At 42.0% G+C, this 20,126-nt stretch overlaps 2 protein-coding genes across 3 annotated transcripts in view; both read right to left on the minus strand.

The window, feature by feature from the left end:
* Nucleotides 1-8,036, minus strand: part of LOC115384687 (junction-mediating and -regulatory protein-like) — a 39,195-nt gene extending 31,159 nt beyond the window's left edge. For both annotated transcript variants that reach the window (XR_003930929.1, XM_030086929.1), the window contains exon 1: nucleotides 6,761-8,036. Coding sequence is in view for 1 of the 2 variants with exons in the window: in XM_030086929.1 (XP_029942789.1) it covers nucleotides 6,761-7,612 (852 nt within the window). In the remaining variant the exon portion in view is untranslated. The remainder of the gene's footprint in view (nucleotides 1-6,760) is intronic.
* A 3,625-nt stretch (nucleotides 8,037-11,661) lies between these two features.
* LOC115384689 (betaine--homocysteine S-methyltransferase 1) lies at nucleotides 11,662-15,108 on the minus strand. Its single transcript, XM_030086931.1, has 8 exons — nucleotides 15,001-15,108; nucleotides 14,661-14,793; nucleotides 14,456-14,568; nucleotides 14,050-14,241; nucleotides 13,004-13,151; nucleotides 12,289-12,471; nucleotides 11,977-12,205; nucleotides 11,662-11,895 (listed from the first exon to the last, which is right to left on the minus strand). Exons 1-8 carry the CDS (start codon nucleotides 15,022-15,024, stop codon nucleotides 11,715-11,717), a joined length of 1,203 nt encoding a protein of 400 aa, XP_029942791.1. The 5' UTR covers nucleotides 15,025-15,108; the 3' UTR covers nucleotides 11,662-11,714.
* Nucleotides 15,109-20,126: the final 5,018 nt, after the last annotated feature.

The following is a 20,126-nucleotide window of genomic DNA, read 5'->3' on the forward strand; positions in this document are numbered from 1 at the left end:
GTCAAGTTGATGTCAGACAAATGGTTTTTCCTCCAACTTTTTAAATTTCAAGTTTTCGAAGGCGTCAAAGCTGGCTGCAACATGTGCATGTGTTGCGCACACAATTGAGTTTGACTGCTACTAAACACGTGAAACATAAAATTAAAATAACATCAGTGACAGCGCCCACTTGTTTTAAAAGTGTTTTGTGTCAACATGCTGTCCCACTGACTGACTGCAGGCAGAAAAGTAAACTCATTTGTCAGCTGCTTTAGGACCGAAACAAACTGTGGGCACTTGCTCAATATAACAGAGGCCACACCAAACAGAGCGCAAGACAACATCTGAAGACTTAGTAGTCATCCGGTAAGAGGACAGACACGTTTCCTTCCTAAAAGAGCTGCAGGTTAAAGTTTCCTTTGACACATCCACGAGTGATTTCTCGGTCATCTGATCAAATCGCATCCCTGTGGTTTGAGTGATACGAGGCTAAAACACATGACTAAACCCTAAAGAAGATTAAAACTAAACAGGCACTGAATTTAAATAAACAGGGTGACTGCATTTTCAGTATATTCAATGTCAAACACAGCTTCAATTCATGCTTTATCCAATCACTGAACATCTGTCAGGTTAGACCTGATCCCCGGTACACACACACATCTTTAGACTGTGTGAGGAAACCGGAGTGCTGAGCTGAATCAAAGTTTATTCAAGGGGAGAACATGCAAATATAGCAGAGAGAGGATTCAGAGCAGAGGGTTGTACCTGGGATACTCGCACTGTGAGGTAACTCCAACCTTGAAATAATAAACTTCTTTCATGTCAGAAAGAACCCTCTACCTCCTGTTTTCCTCTCTTCAGGGCTTTTCTTTGTCTCATCTGAAGGTCAGAGGGTGCGTTCCCACCCGTCATATTCGGTCTCATTTCAACAAATTGCTGCGATAGTGCGGTTCTATTCGTGTAGGTGTGAAAACCACAACCCCAAATCCTGGTGAGCATCCAAACAAGGAGAGAAAGAAGGCTTGAAAATCAAGAGCAAACCAAGTCAGACGCAGTTCAATTTACCAAACATCGGAAGTTTAGGACTACAGACAAGACGAATTCTAATTAAACTAATCATACTTTGTTAATCCCCTTGGGGAAATTCCTCTTTTTTTCCCCCACATATTGACCAGTTCTATTGAATTGATGTGCACAATGGAAGAATTAGCTGCCATCATTACAAATGACCTTTTGCGAAAGCCCCGCCCCCGCTTAGTTACTGTTGCTAGCCCGACAAGCTTCTTGAAGCCAACGGCGGGGAGAAGTATACTGGTGTGTGTCAGTGACTCTCTTTGGAGTAATTACAGTGTAATATCCTCAAGATCGAGGCAAAAGGAGTTGAAACATGCAGTGAAATATATATTAAAATAAGGAACGATGGGAATACTGCTACCGTCGAGGCATGCGCACAGCTGGTGGCCCTCTGCACACGGCATGACGTCACCTGTTTGTGTCTGACATCAGCTTCAGGAACTCATATGATTGGCTGTAGAACCCTGAGGTGTGACGGTCTAGAACAGGTTGCCAGTTTTGGAGACTTTAAGCGAGTTTAGATAGTTCAGGCGTGCTGGCCCAGCATCGCACGGAGGGAACGGCCACACACAACTATGAACACTGTCAAAGCCTGAATGCAGCGCAGACCAAAGTTTCCTAACTGGAACAAACACAATGGGCATAACACACACACTGTCGTATCCCCGCAGCAGATCCTAATTGTTATGTGCAAACTGGGAAATTCCTGCTGCTGTGTTGACTCATTTCAGCGCTTGATCGGCTCTCGGAGAATTGTCACCAATCGTCCCACGTGCATTGCGATGCATTCAGCCCACAACATCGCTGAGTTGTAGTCTAGAAGTCTAGGGTGAGTTATCTTCTGGTTCAGTGCTCAAAATGCCAGTGTAAACACAAAGCAACCATTCTGGAACACAAAATGTCACCGTTTTTAATTCTTCTCAAACCAGGGAACCAAACCACAAAGTGAGAACATTTCCTAAAATAAAATGTATGTTGTAAAGATTCTAAACACCACTGGCAAATCTACACAATAGCAAATTTTTTTAAGTAAAACTGGCACTTATGGTAGCTGCCAATACAAATGTAACAAGGAACAAGATGCCTCTTCAGGTTGGGAAACCAAAAAAAGGCTTAAAGAGGCCACGTTTCTAACCATAATTGATACTGTAGGCTGGTTTATTGTTCTTCAAGATTTGAATGTGTTAATTTGACTTTTTATCACAATACTTTGAGTAAAAAAAAATTAAACATGTCGGCCCAGTCCCCGCTCTTTGTCGCCTGAGAACAGATTTCTAAAAACCAACTGGCTGTTGATTTCACAGGTAAAGGCAGAGTGTTGGTCATTTCCAGCACATTTATATCAATTGAAACTACACCCAAAAAATACATGACTGGAGTTTGCTTAAATTTGGAAAACAAATCAAAAGAAAGAATTGTGATTCTTTTCATCTGTTTATTGGTTTTTCTGCTTGACCTACACTTGCAAAAACCAACAGTGAGTGCGACAAAAGCTTTAAATTGTAACTTCCATCTGTCCTTGCATCACATTCACTGTAGACAAATCTGTCGACCTGATAACATTTAACAATGTGCCGCTGATAAAGGACCATTTCAAAAGTGTGCCTGATGAATAATTGACAGGGGCAGGGCGGACGTCCATGGAGTTTTTAAACCACCACTCAATCTCTCTGCACAGCTGCCCCAGTTATCTGCGAGAAGGGACGGGGGGTCGGGGCTCAGGAGATTGAGGCTGTATCCCAAGGCTAAACTGTGATAAGAAGAAAATATTGATAGTGACTGTGTGCACACCAAAGTCCCAAGACAGCCTGCTTATCTATGACAACTGGAATGATTTCTAAAATTTCCTCCAGGATTAAATCAAGTGTTTAGGTGTCAAAATTTCAATATTCCTCATTTGAAAGACAGAAATTTTCACATTTTTGAAAGAATATTACAAACATTTGTTGCGAAACAATTCCATTTTTCTTTCTAAATGGTTTCAAAGAATTTATTTTACAGCTTTACAGTACCATAATTCACACTCCTCCATCTCGGAGGACTTTATTAACTCTAATTTTATTACGAGTGAAACACTAAAATGACATTAAAGCAAGACTTCAAGCTATCAGGTGTTTGGATCATGTAAGCACTCTGGTTGTTGTGCACGGTACGTTGCTTTCAGTCAATGTTTATTAAAAGTGGACTTAGTGCCCAGGAGACAGAAGAAAACACCTGGAATTAAATTAAAGTTAGAACGAGGTCTCAAAGAGTTCTTTCAGTCCTATGAGTTAAAGTAGTTTACATTTAATGTGATGTACTTAATCCGTTTGTGGACAGATTTCCATGATTGCCTTGAACAAAATAATGGAAACATATTTCATATAACTACATCTAAAAAAAAAATTAAAAAGTTAGCATTACATTTGATTGAAACCTTTTTTATGGGTAAACTAGTAATTCTGTCTTTGCAAAAAAAAACAAAAAAAAAAAAAAATCAAGTTGTTATTAATTTTGTCCTCAGTGTTCCACATACTTGCCAGTATAGAAAATGGCAATTCTATCAGCTTGAAAAGTAAACCTTGGAAATATGTCTGATTTGAAATTGTCAACGCATTAGTACAGAAAGAACACAGAGTCTGCTTTTACACCACTAAACCAAACTTCAGGTGGATTTAAGCCACCGAGACGTGAACATATGGGCCAGCTAGACAGAAGAAGACGACGACGACCAGGACACACAGTAGTTTGACTTTGTGTCACACATTCTGGTTGGTGACAAGAACACAATAAAAACCAAACTTTCACTATAAACAGAAAACAAATTACGCTTGTATACAGTTACTCCCTAAAGGACTCACCACAGCGAATCATTACACCTTCCACCACAGACTCAACTACTTTTTATGCCAAATGCACCATCAGCAGGAATATAAAAGGAAAGTGTCTAAACATAAAACAAAAGAAACAGAATGGAACAACTAAGCTGCTCTACAGCTGATCATGGACTGATAATCATACAATAATAAGGAGCTGGCCTGAGTAATACAGTTAGTTGCCACATGGGAACTTATATACATTTTATACTTTACCGCATAAGGCCAGTTCAATTCCATGTCGGGACGTGTCTGTGTTAAAGTTCAATGTTCTGTTGTGAGAATTTTGAAATGATTTTGACCCAATAAAGTTCAGTCTGGAGCTCCTGGCTGCACTGTGTTGTAGTTGTTGGGATTCTCATCTTATAAAAAGAAAATCCTCAGTCCAAATATAAGTTTAGGGGTTTTTGAGGAGTTTGCATGTTGTCTCTGTCAAACCATGGGTTTTGTGAGACTCTAAACTGGGTGTGTGATAGCATGTCTGTCCTGCTATAGTAGACTGGCGACCTGTCCAGACTGTTCTTGCCTTCACCCAAATGTCAGCTGGGCATGGTTCCAGTACGAAGCAATCGAATGCTGGATAAAGCAGCAAAGAAAACTGAAGCATCACTTGTTTTTAATATGATAATAATATTTAGTTCTCCAATAATTGATGATTCAGTCAAATCAAATAATGCATGAAAACAGGTATAATGCGGAATCTGTTTTTAATCTTTTTTTGGTGCTCATTTTCAACAGTCCACTACAGGTTCAGCAATCAAACAATCATGTCAACCATCTTTCTTCCTTTTCTTTTCTTTTTTTTTTTAATCTGTAAACATGAACAAAACACTTATTTTTGTTCTTGTATAGGAAAAAAATCTGCACATATTTTTATTTAAATCTAATACTTTGATGTAACAGGACAGTCCAGTATGTAGTTTTGGGAGTTTGAGTTTTGAAGCAACTTCTTCTTACATCTTTCAGGTTTATAGATAAAAAGCAACAGAAAAAAAAGGTTGTAGATCTTTAAATAAGGGAAAAGGTCCAGCTGTATACAGCAGATGGGACAACAGACTCATCACCACCTTCCCTGTCAGAAACAAATGAGACGTCACGTCACTGTCATTGAATAATTTCTTCCTGGTCGGCCAAGCCCTCAGCCAGCTGTTTGAGCTTTGTGCTTCAGTCACTTGCACAAAGCAGTGGCAGAGGTGAAAGATTTTGCCTAAAGGCTTTGTTTGTTTCCTCTCAAAACCACAGAGCATCTGTGATCACGTCTGTTTTCTCCAGCCTTCACCAGAGTGTCTGATGTGCTACTGTTTTCTCATCCATCTAGTTCTACAGCCAGGTAACATTTGGCACAATCGCCACAGACACAGATTAAAACATATCATACTCTGGCATGCTTGCTGAACTAAATATACCTCCTCGGCTGCCCGGGATAACACTGAAACAGCCTCGGCAGCTGTGATGACACATCAGTTCTGTAACTCCACCTCTATTTGTTCTCCCCGTTTTCTTTCTGTGCAACTCCCTTCAGACCGCTCAGCCAACTGGAGTGTGATGTCTGGCCAGAGCAGATCATATTACTGGCCTGCGAACGTGCAGCAACAGATGGTAGATCACAGGAGGAGGAGGAGGAGGCGGACAGAGGAAGAGGGAGGAGAATGAGCAGCAAACCATGAGGCTCAATTATGCTCCCAAACTACATGCACCAGTCTGCGGTCAGCCAGCTTAAAACCAGCCTTCACATGTGATGTTCAGCTGGCAAAGTTCAGTGGCTTTTAAACAAAATCCAAGATGTTTTTGTTTGTCTTTTATGACACCAAATTTTTAGATTGCTCTCATTTTACTCTTGCTGTTTGGAATGTGGCTTTTTTTCTCCTCATCTACTCTTGGTTTTTCATGTTTTCTGAGGTTCAAAGTAAAAGTATCTCATGAACTGTGCCTTGCGAACATAAATGCTGAGAGATGCTCAAACTGAATGGCAGTTTGTGAAGCATCTACTTCGCTCTCAGTCCTTGTTCTCAGAGTTTCAGGAGCTTCAGTCTCTGGTGATGTCGCCGGTTTTTCCTAATATCTTGTGAATCTGCTGCGTTTGCATCTTTGGTTGAGGGCTGACACTATAGAGCGACTCATGATATGATAACCTGTTACAAAATTTACTTTACAAGACTAGAAAGATTGGAGTTCTTTGGTTAGCAGCAAAGAAAGCAGCGCAATGTAACAAAACATATGTGACATTGTCATCACTGATGATTGTCACAATTAAGTTTTTCAGATTTAATTTGAATCTACACGTTTTAATCTTTAACCAACAGTCTTACATTCATACTCACATTGAATGTAATTACAACATCACACCAAATGCTTGATATCTTCATTTACCTTCATCGACACCTGCTGGTGTCAAGTCAACCTGGTATTAAATACACTAAATGCTCCAGTTCACTCCACAGTGTAACAAGTCGTCAGTGACCAGTCAGTCAAACCACCAAACTGACATAATGATAAGGAGCTTGAGTTTTCAATCATGTTTTTAAGAGACTGCGTACAAATGAGAAACACCAACATCTGACAGAACCACAAAGACTAAAAACTGGCCACAAAAAAGTTAAGGGACCACAAAACAAAGCCTGAAATGAGAATCCATAAGATGAGTAAAAGAAGCATGACACCCAAAACTATCAGAAATGTATCCCAAAACAGCTACAAATGCATGCTGGAAATGCAAATCAACGGAAATGTATAATTGGAAATATTCATTTTAAACATCTGGGAGACAAAAATCACCACAAAAGGACAGAGAAGCCGTGTACTACCCCCATATTTAACACCCCCAGCATGCCATGGACAGAGTGTTTCACCTCTTGCATGTGCCTCTTGGCCCGGTCCAGCGCGTCCTCGTAGCCTTTCTGCCGCAGCTCGCTCAGGCTCTCGTAGTACTCCTCCGAGCCGTCGCTCTCGGTGAACAGCACCTGGGAGAGGATCTTCCAGCCGCAGGTGTCCAGGGCATGGCCCAGGTACACCTGCAGCTGGTAGCACAGGGCGTCCGTCTCCCGCTGGGACATCCCGGCGGTGGCGCCGAACAGCACCGACCACACGCCGGACTGCTCCTCCGGGAACGACGGCAGGCACGGCTCCAGGTCCGAGTTGACGGCGCTCAACTGGAGGTGGGCGGCCCGCAGGTCCTGGAAAGAAAACAGCCCGGCCCAGCTGAAGTCCTCTCGGCCGCTGGGGTCACCATCCGCGGGGTCAGCGTCCTCCGGGGACGGGAGGAGGTCCACCGGGTCCAGGATCTCCATATCTACCACTTTGGGGGTCACGACATCCCAGGACCCCATTGTGTGGCTAACGAACGTCTGTGAGCACGCCGGTTTTAACACCTGCTTATCCCCAGCAGGAGCGTTTGTGGAGGATTTACCTTTCGGGACAGAGTGCGGTCTGGCTCTACCCGCCTGGGACACTTCGTCTTTCTTGGCCGTGACGGGACTTTTTGGGTGTTTTTCACCCACCGACGCACCGGGGGCGGCGGCGTCGACGTCCAGGAGAGTGCTCCGTCTCTGCACCGTCCTGTTGTGGCAGGTTATGGCGAACTTTCCCTCGATGTCATTCCAGGCCACGATAAAAACGAATTTATGTCTCTCTTTTTCGTCGAAGACTTTGGGCCGGACGGAGACCCATCCGGACTCCAAGTTATCCTCCATGGTGAATGACATCTCATCCAGCCCGTAAACAAGCACACGTAGATTAAAGCTGGAGGAGAAGACGGCTCGCGTCGAGGGCTAAAACGCTAACGCTAACTCACGACAGCCACAAAATATTCCCCCAAAAAAGTGAATATTTAACGCAACGCCTGCGAAAAATAACGAAACGCGGAAATTAGCTTTCGAAACAAAGGCTTTGTTAGCCCCGCTGCCAGCTGCGTGCGAGCGGCCAAGGACGCAGCGAACTGTGGCGGATGGACCGCGGACATGGAGAAGTTCAGGCGGACGGAGTCGCGCGGACACCGCGCTGTGGCCGAGGCGGCTTCGTCTCGTGGCCGATAACGTCGGTTGCCATGACACCTGGCCGCTCACCTGCCCCGATGCTCGCGCCGTGTGGCTCCTTCTTTGTCCGCGTTCAGACAATGCGGCTCGGCTCGCGGCGGTGTCACGTGTGAGCCTCTGTTTACAAGCACAAGCTGCGTGCGCGTGTGTCAAATCCGGGGAGGGATTTAGCGGCCGCCCCCTCCTCCTCGCGAGGCATTCAGGAACCGAAGTAAAATTGAAATTGCCAGTTTCACAGTTAGTGTACGTTTCCTCAGTTTGAACCACATGGGAAAAGTGAGCCTTTTATCTTTAAAATGTTATAATTTTCCCTGAATTCCTGTGTCTTTAGGATGTGTGTCTTAATAGCCCCAAAGTAACTCTATCAAACTAACACGGATGATAAAAATGTATGATTAACATATTTCCCCAAATCCCCCAAATGTATTGGTAACTTGGAATTTATGGCCCTTTATCTTTGCTGTATGATATATGTGTTTGTAATTGATATTCCTATGTTTAATTATGTATCGCTTAACAGGTTGTTGACAAGTTTTACTATTTGGTATGAAGTGTATTTGGCTCATTTCCCTTTGTTTCCATACTGTTCATCCTGTCCAGAAGCAGCTTGTAGAAACAATAAGTCACAAGAACATACAAAATGGTCAGAATGTAAACCTTAAAAAAATCATGTATATCTACAAAAAGACTTCAAATATCAGCAAATGCACTGAAAGTGATTATGAATACCAAGTCTCTGAAAACAACCACAAAATAATTCAAACAATGACAGTCAAAAGGAAAAACATTCATGCAGCTGCAAATGAAACAAGTTGTTCTTTTTTTCACAGTTTATGCTTCATGCGGTGATCAAAGCAGCAATACATGCTTCGAAAGTCAATGTAGCATGATATTTTCCCATGTCATGTAAACGCACCATAGCAACCACTTTCATTTCAAAGTATTTAATCAAGACAATCTCAAAGAAAGAAAACAAATCCTGATTTATTACTTCTTCGGTCTTCCAGTCAGTTTATTGTCAATTTAAATCATAGGTTCAACTTCCACTTTTTGTCCTTGGTCCGTTACCACGCAATCTGCGTGTCCCTTTCCCAGACGTGCACGAGGAGCATAAACATCCGCACGTGGGCACATCCGTGACGCAAACGCGCATAGAACGTGCTCACAGCCGGATGCTTTATGGCAAGTCGACAAGGACAAAAAGTGCCTGACCATAAACAAAACACTTGATGGAGATTACACAATTTCATCATCATCATCATCAACATCATCATCATCATCATCATCATCATCATCGTCAAAATACAATAAAGATTTGGTAGAGAAAACTAGCAAAGGGGGCAGTTTAAAAATCATCGAATCTACACAATATATCAAATCAGCATTGGAATATTATTTATACGGGAGATAATTATAAAATCTAGCCTTAAAAAAGGGTTAAAGAATATTTCAATCCATATTAAGACTTTTTAATGTACTATAATATTATAATATTATAATATTCATGCATATTTGATTCTTTTAAAATTCATAAAAATGTAGTGTCTGTATGTCATTAGTCATATAGCACTTGTATGTAACACTGAAAAATTCTAACGACGCAGCAACAAATGTGTTTCATCATGTTTATCCGATGGTAAGAAAAGATATTCGTGTCATTTATGTAAAAACAAAATTCATTTCCCCATCTGGAAAAATCTGACTCTAACATTAGTGAGGGCAGGAAGTGTGTTGTGCATTTAATTTGAACTAAGGTACAAACATAAATGTGTTGCCGACTTTTTGATGAAGACATCCAGTAGTGACTCTGCTGAAGTCGATTGAAAATAGTCACAAATCTGGTTCAGTGGATGAAGGTCGAGTCTTACATCCTATAAAATCTGTGCCAGTGGAGTAAAGACCACATCCTGCTTTTTCCACTTCACTGAGTGGGCACAATAGCCCAGCTGAATAAAAACAGGAAATCCAAGCTCCCAGTGGACTTCCAGGGTAAAAAGCACTCATACAGCAGGGAATTGCCGATTGTTTAATTGTGTGGAAATATGTCAGTGGAGGAGCAGTTTTGCCAGACTGACATAACAATTCCCATTTAGTGTGTCATTGAAGGGGCTTTTCTTCCTAATCAAAATCGAAATCTCACTTTTAGTTCTATTTATGACATATTCTACCTTAGTTACAATGTTAAATCAAGGATCAAAGGATCAAAACAAAGGATCAAGTTTGACATTCCTCTAAAAATGGTTTCAATGATTTCCATGCAACAATAAAACCATAAATCTTCAAGGCTGTTTAAGAAAGAGGACTATAACAACTTTGAAAGGCCATTCTTTCTATATTCCTCAGTTTCAAGTCTCATCACATGCAGTGGTCTGCAAAGACACTGATACCCCATGAACTTTTCCACATTTTGATTGTATTTTAGTGGAATTTTATGTGATTGAACACATGTTTCATCTTTGCAAATTCAGCCTTATGACGAAACAGCGGTTTCAGGTATTTTGGAAGCGGTGAAAGGTGTAGGAATGGGCAGAAGGCCCCTTGTCTGTATTCACGAATAACTTTACATGACGATCATTACACGAGCCACTCGCTGAGCTTCAAAAATGTTTTCTTGTATTGACTGTGTTTCTACACTAGATGGCAGCAGCGTGTCATGTTGTATTCTATCAGTTTTTCTCCCATTCTCCATTGGAACAAAGTGTACATTTCTCATGCCAACAAACTTGAGTATCTGATTGAAGTGTTAAGATGTCGCTGTGCCTCCAATGACGGATCAGGTCTTTCAGAAATTGTTCATCAAGCAAAATCTGAGGCGTTTCTTTTCATCAGTCCTTCAATCACTTCATTTAAATCAGGCTTGCATTTGGTGAAAGGCAGGGCACATCCTCAACACACACACACACACACACACACACACACACACACACACACACACACACACACACACACACACACACACTTCAGAATAACTAATCCATGCATTTCCCTCAGCCTCATTTCCTAAACTTTATCCCATAAGATCTACTCTGGGGGTGGGGTTCAATAAGTTCATCTTCTCCTCACTCCTTTTTGAGAACCGCCTTTATATTTTTTTCACTGTTGTATGGATGTGCAATTACTTACAAAGTTTACTCGAATAATAAATATTTATTCGAAGTTCCCTTAGGATTAATAAACTACTTATCTGACTGTTAATGGATGTTAGTTCCATTGTGTTGGTTCGAGGTTTTTCATTTGACCTATGTGCAACTAAATACAACATGACTTACACGCTACTTACAAGTATTAAAAACCTGTTTTAATTCAAGTTTCTCATAATGGTGTAGAAAATATTTCAGGGAAAAGAACCCTGGTGTTTCTGATGCTCTCCCTGGTGACAGTGCTCACCATTATAACTCTTAGATCAGTTTTCTGAGTCTGGTATGGCTTTTACACTGAAGTGACTCAAAAAGTACAAAAACACACATTTGGTACACTTAAGGGTTCACTTTATTTCTTTTTGCCACACACATACACACATACAAACACGACATCTGGCACTTTCGGAGCGTTTTAAGGCGTTAGGTGCGTTCACCGCCGCTCTTGTGAGCTTTGGAGTCAAAGGAACAATCCTATTCAAGCAGATTGCAGGTTTATAGTCTAGAAAGGGCTAATTCGAAAGGTAATTTGATTCCAGCTTTCCAGTGGCCCTTGAGACAAGAAGACTTTCAGCATTTTTATTTTTTGGTGTGTAAACATCGAGAGGGAATGTCGCCGCCGGAGCGGAGGGAACTCAGTGGCACTGGTCGGCCTTGTCGAAGAGAACCTTCAGCTGCTCCTGGGAGGTGGCCTCCTTCTGCTGCATCAGGTAGGCGTGGCCTTTGGTCACGCCCCAGCTGTCAGGGGTGGACATGGAGGGGCAGTAGGGGCGGCCGGAGGCGGGCTTCAGCTTCTCCCAGTAGTCGCGGCGAGCCCTGCGGAGAGGAGGGTAACTTAGCTTTTCCTCCCAAAACACACTGAGAGAGAATACAAAGCAAAAAGGCAAAAACATCTACCTCGCTCTGACCCAGGGCTTGGTGTGCATCTTCAGCTCACTCGCCCAGATGCCGTGCTTCTCAGAGCCGGCGGGGAGGAAACCCCGCTCGGCAGACAGCTCCTCGGCCAGGGCGCGGATGTGGTACGGCTCGAAGCCGCAGCAGCCGCCGATGTAACGGATGCCAGCGTTGTAGGCCTCACGGGCGTATTTCTGCATGTCCCATCGGCTCAGGATCCTGGGCTCCAGACCTGCCAGAGGCAGATTACCAGGAGTTGACTTCCCCAGATATGTCTAGAATTGATCAGCGTTTAAAACCGTGTCGGACACTCACTGAAGGGGAACTCCGGCAGGTCGATGAATCCCTGGCGGTTGCAGTCGGGAGTGTGGTAGGCCAGCGGCTGGCACATGTAGTGAGCCTTCAGCCCGGCGCGCTCCACTCCCTCCTTCATCATCTTCACTGTCTTCACACAGGTCTCCGGGTCGAAGTGGCAGTTGATGCCCACAATATGAGCTCCTGCAAAAAGTAATGAATGGGTACATTGAGGAGAGGAATTCAGATTTCAACTCTATGAGCTCAAATAAAATAACTATCTGCACATGCTTGTTTCACTTCACTAAGGCTACGCTCTGAATAAACCAAAGCTGGACTTAAGATGAGGGTGTTCAGCAGTTTCTGGTAAATTCTTCACATCTTGTGATGGAATGCTGTATGTAATATGCTGTAGCTTAAACTGACCACAAGAGGGAGCTACAGAGCAGGAAAAAAAGAGTGGGCTTTATTGGCCATGAATGAATGAGGTTTGACTCTGCATCATGCTGCCAAAATAGAAACCAACATACATCAAATGTATGTTGGTTTTTGCATTACTTTCAGTTAAGATCAACCTACAGGTTTGCTCTATTTCCTCATGGACCTACTCTAATGCCATATCATAGCAATTTCATAGGGAACATTCAAAAAAAAAAAAAACACTTCCATCATGTTTCATGCAACATTTTCTGGCTTCACATCTGAAGTCAGTGACGGGACGAAGCATTTGTCGCACCGGCTTTGACGAGTCTGACGGCGCAGTCTCCGGGGCTGACCCCGTTCAGGTCTCCCTCGGGTCCGATGCACAGAGTGGCAGCCACAGGTTTCCCGGTCATCTTCAAAATCTGGACCGCCCACTCGGCCTCTTCCACGTGCTCGAAGTACTAGAAAAGGAAGAAGCCATGAAAAACACATGACTGATTTGGCTTAAACTAAATGAAATAATGGTGAAGCTGGTTGCTGCCCTGTTAAAGCTGCGTGTGTCCATCACCGTGTACAATAAGAAGCCCAGTTAATGATTAGCAGGACGCAGCAGTGTGGCATTTAGAGAGGTACCATCCAGTCCTGGCCTCAGAGTTACTGTCTGGGAACTTCTAGTGGTTGTTCAGGTCTTCAGCTGTTGAATCTAATGAAGGCTTTATTAAGAATCTCTGTAAAAAGCCTGGTAATTGAGCACTTGTTACACTCAGCTGTGTTCATCTCCAGGATGAAGAAAAGAGACAAATATTTGCCCTCAGCAGTTGGTTTTGATTATTGGAGCCGAATGTTTTGATGCACTAAGCCTCAAATGAATGTTGTTCTATTTTAGTCTGCAGCTGTATATAAAATGACTTGCTTAACCCCCCATAACATTATTTATTGCACTGCAGGTGAACTGACGCACCGAAACCAAAAACAATGATAAACTTTCCTTAATCAACGCAGATTTGGAAAATCCAAAGCACATTGAACATGTTGAATTTTGCAGGAGGCATATTATTATTGTTACAATGATATTAGGAGAGCATTTAGAATTAGGCTGAGCTGAAGGGACAGAGATGGAGGCATTAGATGACCGGTGGTTAAACTGTAATTTGCTGGAACTTTATGAACTGGAAAGTATTAGAAAGAGATGTAAACCTTATGATGAGTACTACCAAAGACAGTGATAATTGTGATTCACTGTAACATGGAAGACTAATAGTAAAAGATGATGTCAAACCAGTTTTGGTAAAACAGCATAAAGGACAAATACAAAATGTGAGGGAAACATACAGTAGCGTTGGTGTTTACTATACACACCTCTGCAATCAAGAAGTCCACATTCTTCTGCATGAAGACGTCAATCTGTCTCTTGAAGATGGTCTTGACATCATTCTCGCTCTTGCAGCTGAGGTATGAGGGCGTCTGAGACACTCCTCCAGCCACCAGAGCATCGCCTTCGTTGGCCACCTCCCTGGCCAGGTCGCAGGCCGCTTCATTGATCTGCTGCCCCTGGGAAACACAGAGAAAGAGAGGCAGGCATTTAAATGCAAGTGGGCGCAGCCTCCCCATCATCACATGGTCGCTGTTTGCAGACTGTGGTTGGTTTGATGCCAACCATGAGTTGCCAAGCGGGAAAACAACCCCTCCTCGTGACTTGGGAGATGAGGTTTTGGGAACAGCTGCAGCCAGGCTGGCAGATAAAACCACAGAGACGTGTACTCACGGTGAAGTGCTGAGTGTGGCCCCTGTTCTCCAGTTTGTCGTCGCTCGCGTAGAAAGTGAAGGTCTGCATGACATTGGAGCCCGCTCTCAGGAACTCCCTGTGCAGCTGGCGCACTGGATGACGGGATGAGCGGGTCTTTAATTCACGCAGCGCAAAAAACTGGACTTAAACATGAAGCGGAATGAGAGGGAGGTGAACCAGTTACCGGCTTCGGGGTGCTCAGCAGCTGCCTCAGGTGTCCACGGCCCGGCTTTCACGTAGCCTCGCTTCTCAAGGGCGAAGACAAAGCCCCCGTCCCCGATGACCACCTCCCCCGCGTCCAGACGCTCCAGAATGCCCTGCGCGCGCAGGTTCAAGCAGAGAAAAGCACATGTGAGTTCACGCAAGTTCATGTGCAAAGATAAAATTTTGCACAAAGGAAAAAAAAAAAAAAAGGTACAGTCAGTGCGCACGTGATAGAGCTTCATTCATGCAAACACGCAACAAGTTGCGCGCATCCATTACGCACGAGATTCAGATCGAACTGCGCGCGTCTGTCAGCTCACCCTCTTGGATCCAGCTGGTGCCATGATTATTGCAGCGGTGACCGGCCCACTCTTCTCAGCTACAGCGTACTTCTTCTGAGTTTGGAAAGGGCTTTGTGCACGCGCCGATGCCGCATTTATAATCAGAAGGGGGGCGCGGTCCTCCAAGAAAAGCCTGCCTCCTCTTTCAGCTCATGTTTCCTCCATCCCCCTTTTCCTCTGAGGTCTGTGCAAGTTTAATGCAAACAAAAAAAAATCCCCATTATTCACCCTCATGAAGAAAATCAAGACCCATCCCTTGCTGAATTTGTATAAATTGCAATTTCTTCCCTATTTTGCATTGAAAGAAAAGTTTTGAAAAAGGATGGTTATCAATCAGCCTCATATTCACTAATTACTTTTCACAAATGCATTAAAAACCACGGGAAACATGCAGTTGGATAAATTGAAAGATTTTTGTGGGATCAAGAACTAATCAGATAAATAAGAGTCAGAAGAGACCATGAGACAGAACAGATGCTGCTCACAATGTAAGAGGAGCGATAAAGCTATCCTGCTTCAGGCTGTTCAGAAGGACCAGTCTGTCCCAAAGACCCCATAAAATGAATCCCACAATGTTTAACTTGTATGTTTAGGCTAATCCTTTATATTTGATCTGTGCTAAATAATTATGTAAAAATTCAAACATGTGCTTGTGTGCACCTTGTAAATGATTTTCTGAGAATTCTTCAAAATAAAAACCTTTTTAGCTGAAAAAGCTGCAATAACAAATGTATCTACCCACAAATGTGACCTAAAACTAGATTTCCGTTAAATACATCTTTTTAGCTTCATCTTGTGACGATGTAATCAGTCAGTTCTGCTGAAATCTCTATTAACATAGTTCAATCACGCCTCATTCTGGGCTTTTATAGACATTTTCACACTTACTACACATCTATTAAACGTTTACAGCTGGGAGTGTCATCTTGTTTCAGTAGATGAGGATATACATATACCCAGTAAAATAATATGAGTGAAATCGGTACAATGTGTTTCTCTCCAGAGTAATGTTGGCACAAGCTTGACAGCTTACAATTTCATCCACTTCCAATGTACATATTTTCACACACTATGGCCGATGGTATTTCACTGGAAACAAGATATCTGACTCTCTATGCTGCACTGCTGCCAGCTGATTTTCAGTCTTGCATAAGCTGGTGAAAAAAAAAACGGTTCAGGAAGCTATAAGAAAAAAAAAAACCCTATATCCTTTGTGATTTTTAGATTATTGCACAGGGTTTGACCAGCAGGCAGACCATGTTTGGCCTGGAGGTTGTATCTTTGGCACAATAAAACATTTTCCAGAGAAGGAATTGCCATTCCTCCATATTTCAGAAGAATCTATAGAAAACTGATTCAACCTCATTTTTCCTACAACAGTTTTTTTAACCATACATTAGAAGAAGGACAGCTTTGCAGGTCATTAGAGCAAAGTAAGAATCATGGGATCTTTTTTAAAAACGTCCCTTCAGTCTGCTTATCCATTTTGTGGGAAGTTATGCAGAAAGGACAGTTTGATATCTGAGCTTTTCAGCTATTCAGGTAAATCACCAAGAAGGACATAACATGCTTGGCCAATGCCTTTGGTACTTGTAAATTTACATCTTTTTAAAATGCCTTGAACAGTAATTTGCAAGAACCAGGCCATGGAGATTTTCTATACGAAACAAATCTGCACCTATAGCGGTCCACGGCAATGTTAACGTTGTCTCTCAAAAATTTGTTCTCACGGCCGTGTGTGTCACAGTTCTCTAATAGTTTGTCAGCTTCTTGATATTTCCAGATGTAGGTGTCATTCTTATTTTATACTGCTTTATCTAACTGAGGGGGGGGCACGGCAGCCCTGCACAGGTTTCCGGTCCATTGACTTAATAAACTTCACTTTAAATTGAAGAGGTATTGAGCGTTTGCATCCTCTTTCAACAACAGGGTTCATTACAGAGCTATTTTGCTTCCTATGTTTGGATCACTATCCCGCAGCCATGGAGAAACAAGTGATCTCACCTGAAAGCTAAGCTGGAGTGGAGAAATGATCAGACCATCCAGCCACACTCTTCATCTCCTGAGCTGCAGTGTTGCTCTGCATTTCTTTGACCCTCGTTATCAAAAGTTGATTTTATTTTTTTTTTTTGAAGGAATACGGTTTGCTACAACAGTCTAATCACATCTGTTTGATTCACACAGAAGGCAGACAAACACTGTTTTTGCATGGATAAAACAACAGATATTAATGTCATTAAAGATATATTAATGTCATTAAATATTGTTCTATATTGAAATATTTTTCTATTCCCCTAAATAAAAAGGCATAATTATCAGAGTCAAACAAAAACAAGCTTGCAATTTTTATCAAGTCAAACAGAATGCACTTTTTCTTGTAATTCTTTGTTGATTTTTTTTTTTCATGCACTTGCATTGTTGGTCTATTTTTGCAGCTCATGTCCATCCTGCCATACCTTGATTTCGACCAGGCATGGGTAAACTTCAGCCTGTATGTGAGGTGTTAGGCTTTTTGATATGGAACACCGAATGTGTCTAAAATATATTGTTAAATTACATTATATCATTATTTAATCTCATTAATTTTGCTTTTCAACTGCAGTTCCCGTGTTGACTGATAGATGGCGTGCTTCAGACACATTGACCTTTGTTAGGATGTTAGTCTATTTCACTTCTTTGCTTTCCCCTTTGAGCCCTTTAAGCAGACCAAAGAAATAAAAGTAGACAATATTGGCCAAATGTGTAATAAGGAGAGGACGATTTATCAATAAATTCTAATATACCAATACATTTTTAGGTTTTCCAGAGAACACAACATCAACCATCACTTTACCAAATGATTTGCCAACTCGCCACAGGTGGCTACAAGTCTGAGATGAACCAACGGCTAATTTACAGATTATCAGACAATTTTCACCAAACAAACTGCGATTTAAGACTTTCTTTCCCAGGAACGCTTTCCTTACCAAATGAAGTTTTTTCGCCTGCTTTCAAATTAGCAAAGGCTAGCAAGCCTATTGAGTTTTCAAAATAATGCATGGTAGAAACAGCAGGTCATCGGTGAAGATGAAGATGAAAATAACAACATAAAATAGCATTTTTATTTGAGGAATTCATGACTTTTTCAGATAACGGAGAAGTTTTTGACCACTGAGCCCCAAACTCAGGACTGTATGACCATGTGTCTGCCGTCCTCGACAGAATGAAGCGAATTTGGAGTAATCGTGCTAAATTCACCAAGGATGGAGCGCCAAATTTACCAGGAAAAAAAACAAAGTAATCCCTGTGTCTGCCTTGCATAACTTGTTAACTGTCTGTCAGCAAGGTATCTTCAGCATGATTAGTTCATTACGTTCCCAGAGGAAACTGACAAGGATCAGCAGGACTTGCTTCGACACTCGGCGTCCGCAAAGTGTTGAAGTAGGAGATTTTTGTGAGATTAGAGAAGATTTGCTGCGGACATATTTTCACACATGAATGAGCTAAACGTGAAGCTTCACCAGAAGGATCAGCTTGTGCACAACATGTTGACAAATGTAAGATCCTTCAAATTCAACCTGACTTCATTCAAGGCATTCCTTTGTTCATTTTACCGCACTAGCCATGCAGGAAGAGGCTGGCCAAAACGTGAAGAAATACAGAAAATTACTAGGAAACGTGCAAGGAGCATTCAGCCGTCGGCTCTCTGATGTAGAAAAGCCGTGACAAGTTAGTTCAGCTGGTGTCCTGTCCTGAAACAGGTGCACAGGGACTGCAATAGGAAATGATCAATCTTCAGACTGACTCTGTTTTAAAGGAAAACGTAACTCTGACTTTTACAAATGTGCTATTGTGAAGCTGATTATCTATTCCACTGAAAATCACCATGACCATAACTATTACAAACTATAAAATAAAATAAAATAATAAAATAAAATAAAATAAAAAAAGACAAACCAGGAACTTTCAAACTTGTTTCTACTGAGAACCACATACAGAAAAAAAAAAGAAATCACAGGACCTTATCAGAACTGAACTTAGAAGTGAACACAGGTGTTATACATGGTCAACAGAAAAAAAAGAAATTAAAAAAAAAACCTAATTTGACATCAATAAATCTGGAGAAAATAAGTTTTATGTCATTTATTAACAAGGAGGGACATTGATGGTTCAATTAATATAGATGGTATTAAAATTAACAGAGAGAGGAAAACTGAGTTTTGGGCAGAATTGTGGGTGACTGATGAAAATTTGAACCGGAAAACACATAAATCTTAAAAATGGAAAATATCAAAAAACTATTGCCATGTTATTAGGGGTGTGACGAGACACTCAGCTCATGAGACGAGACGAGACGAGACACGATATTGGGTTCAAGATCACGAGACAAGATTTCCACTTTGAAGAAAACTAAAATGTCAAAACATGACTGGAAAAATAGACTTTTTTAAGTTTTAAGTTTGCATGCATGCATAGCTTAAGTATGATCTTGAGGCCACAACGGCCCATGTTGTGCCGAGTTGTCCATGCAACACACTCTAACCACCACTGGAGTACCTGCCGCTGCGTTCCTTGTCCTTCTCCTGTCTTGCAGGCTACATGTAACAAAGGCTACTGCCCCTCACAGGCCACAAATAGAAGCTTGGATATCGCACAGTGGTCTGATCATGGGTCTGATAGGCTTCTGCCCTTTGCCCCCGAGACAGCTTTTCACTAAATGAGAAATATACCGCCACGATTTAATCTCGCGAGATCTCATGATGTTATAGAATGTGGTAATGTGTAGAACATGAAAAATAACATCAGTTACTTTGCTGAGTAACTAATTACTTTTTCAGTGAGGTAACTGAGTTACTAACTCAATTACTTTTTGGGAGAAGAAATTTGTAATTCTAACTAATTACTTTTTTAAAGTAACTTGCCCAACACTGCTGATTGCTGTCCCCTGCCCTGATGTCGTTCACCTGTGCCTGATTGAGTCATTGCAGTCACCTGTTGCTCTCAGTTCATAAGGAACTGTCTGTCTCTTGCTCTTGTCTTCATGCCACCTCTGTTTATGTGTCCTGCGTTTCTACATTGCTCCTGTTTTTCTGCTCTCTGCAGCAGCAGCTCTGGATTTTTGGCTC

The sequence above is a fragment of the Salarias fasciatus genome, unplaced genomic scaffold, assembly GCF_902148845.1.
Source record: "Salarias fasciatus unplaced genomic scaffold, fSalaFa1.1, whole genome shotgun sequence".
Classification (NCBI taxonomy): domain Eukaryota; kingdom Metazoa; phylum Chordata; class Actinopteri; order Blenniiformes; family Blenniidae; genus Salarias; species Salarias fasciatus.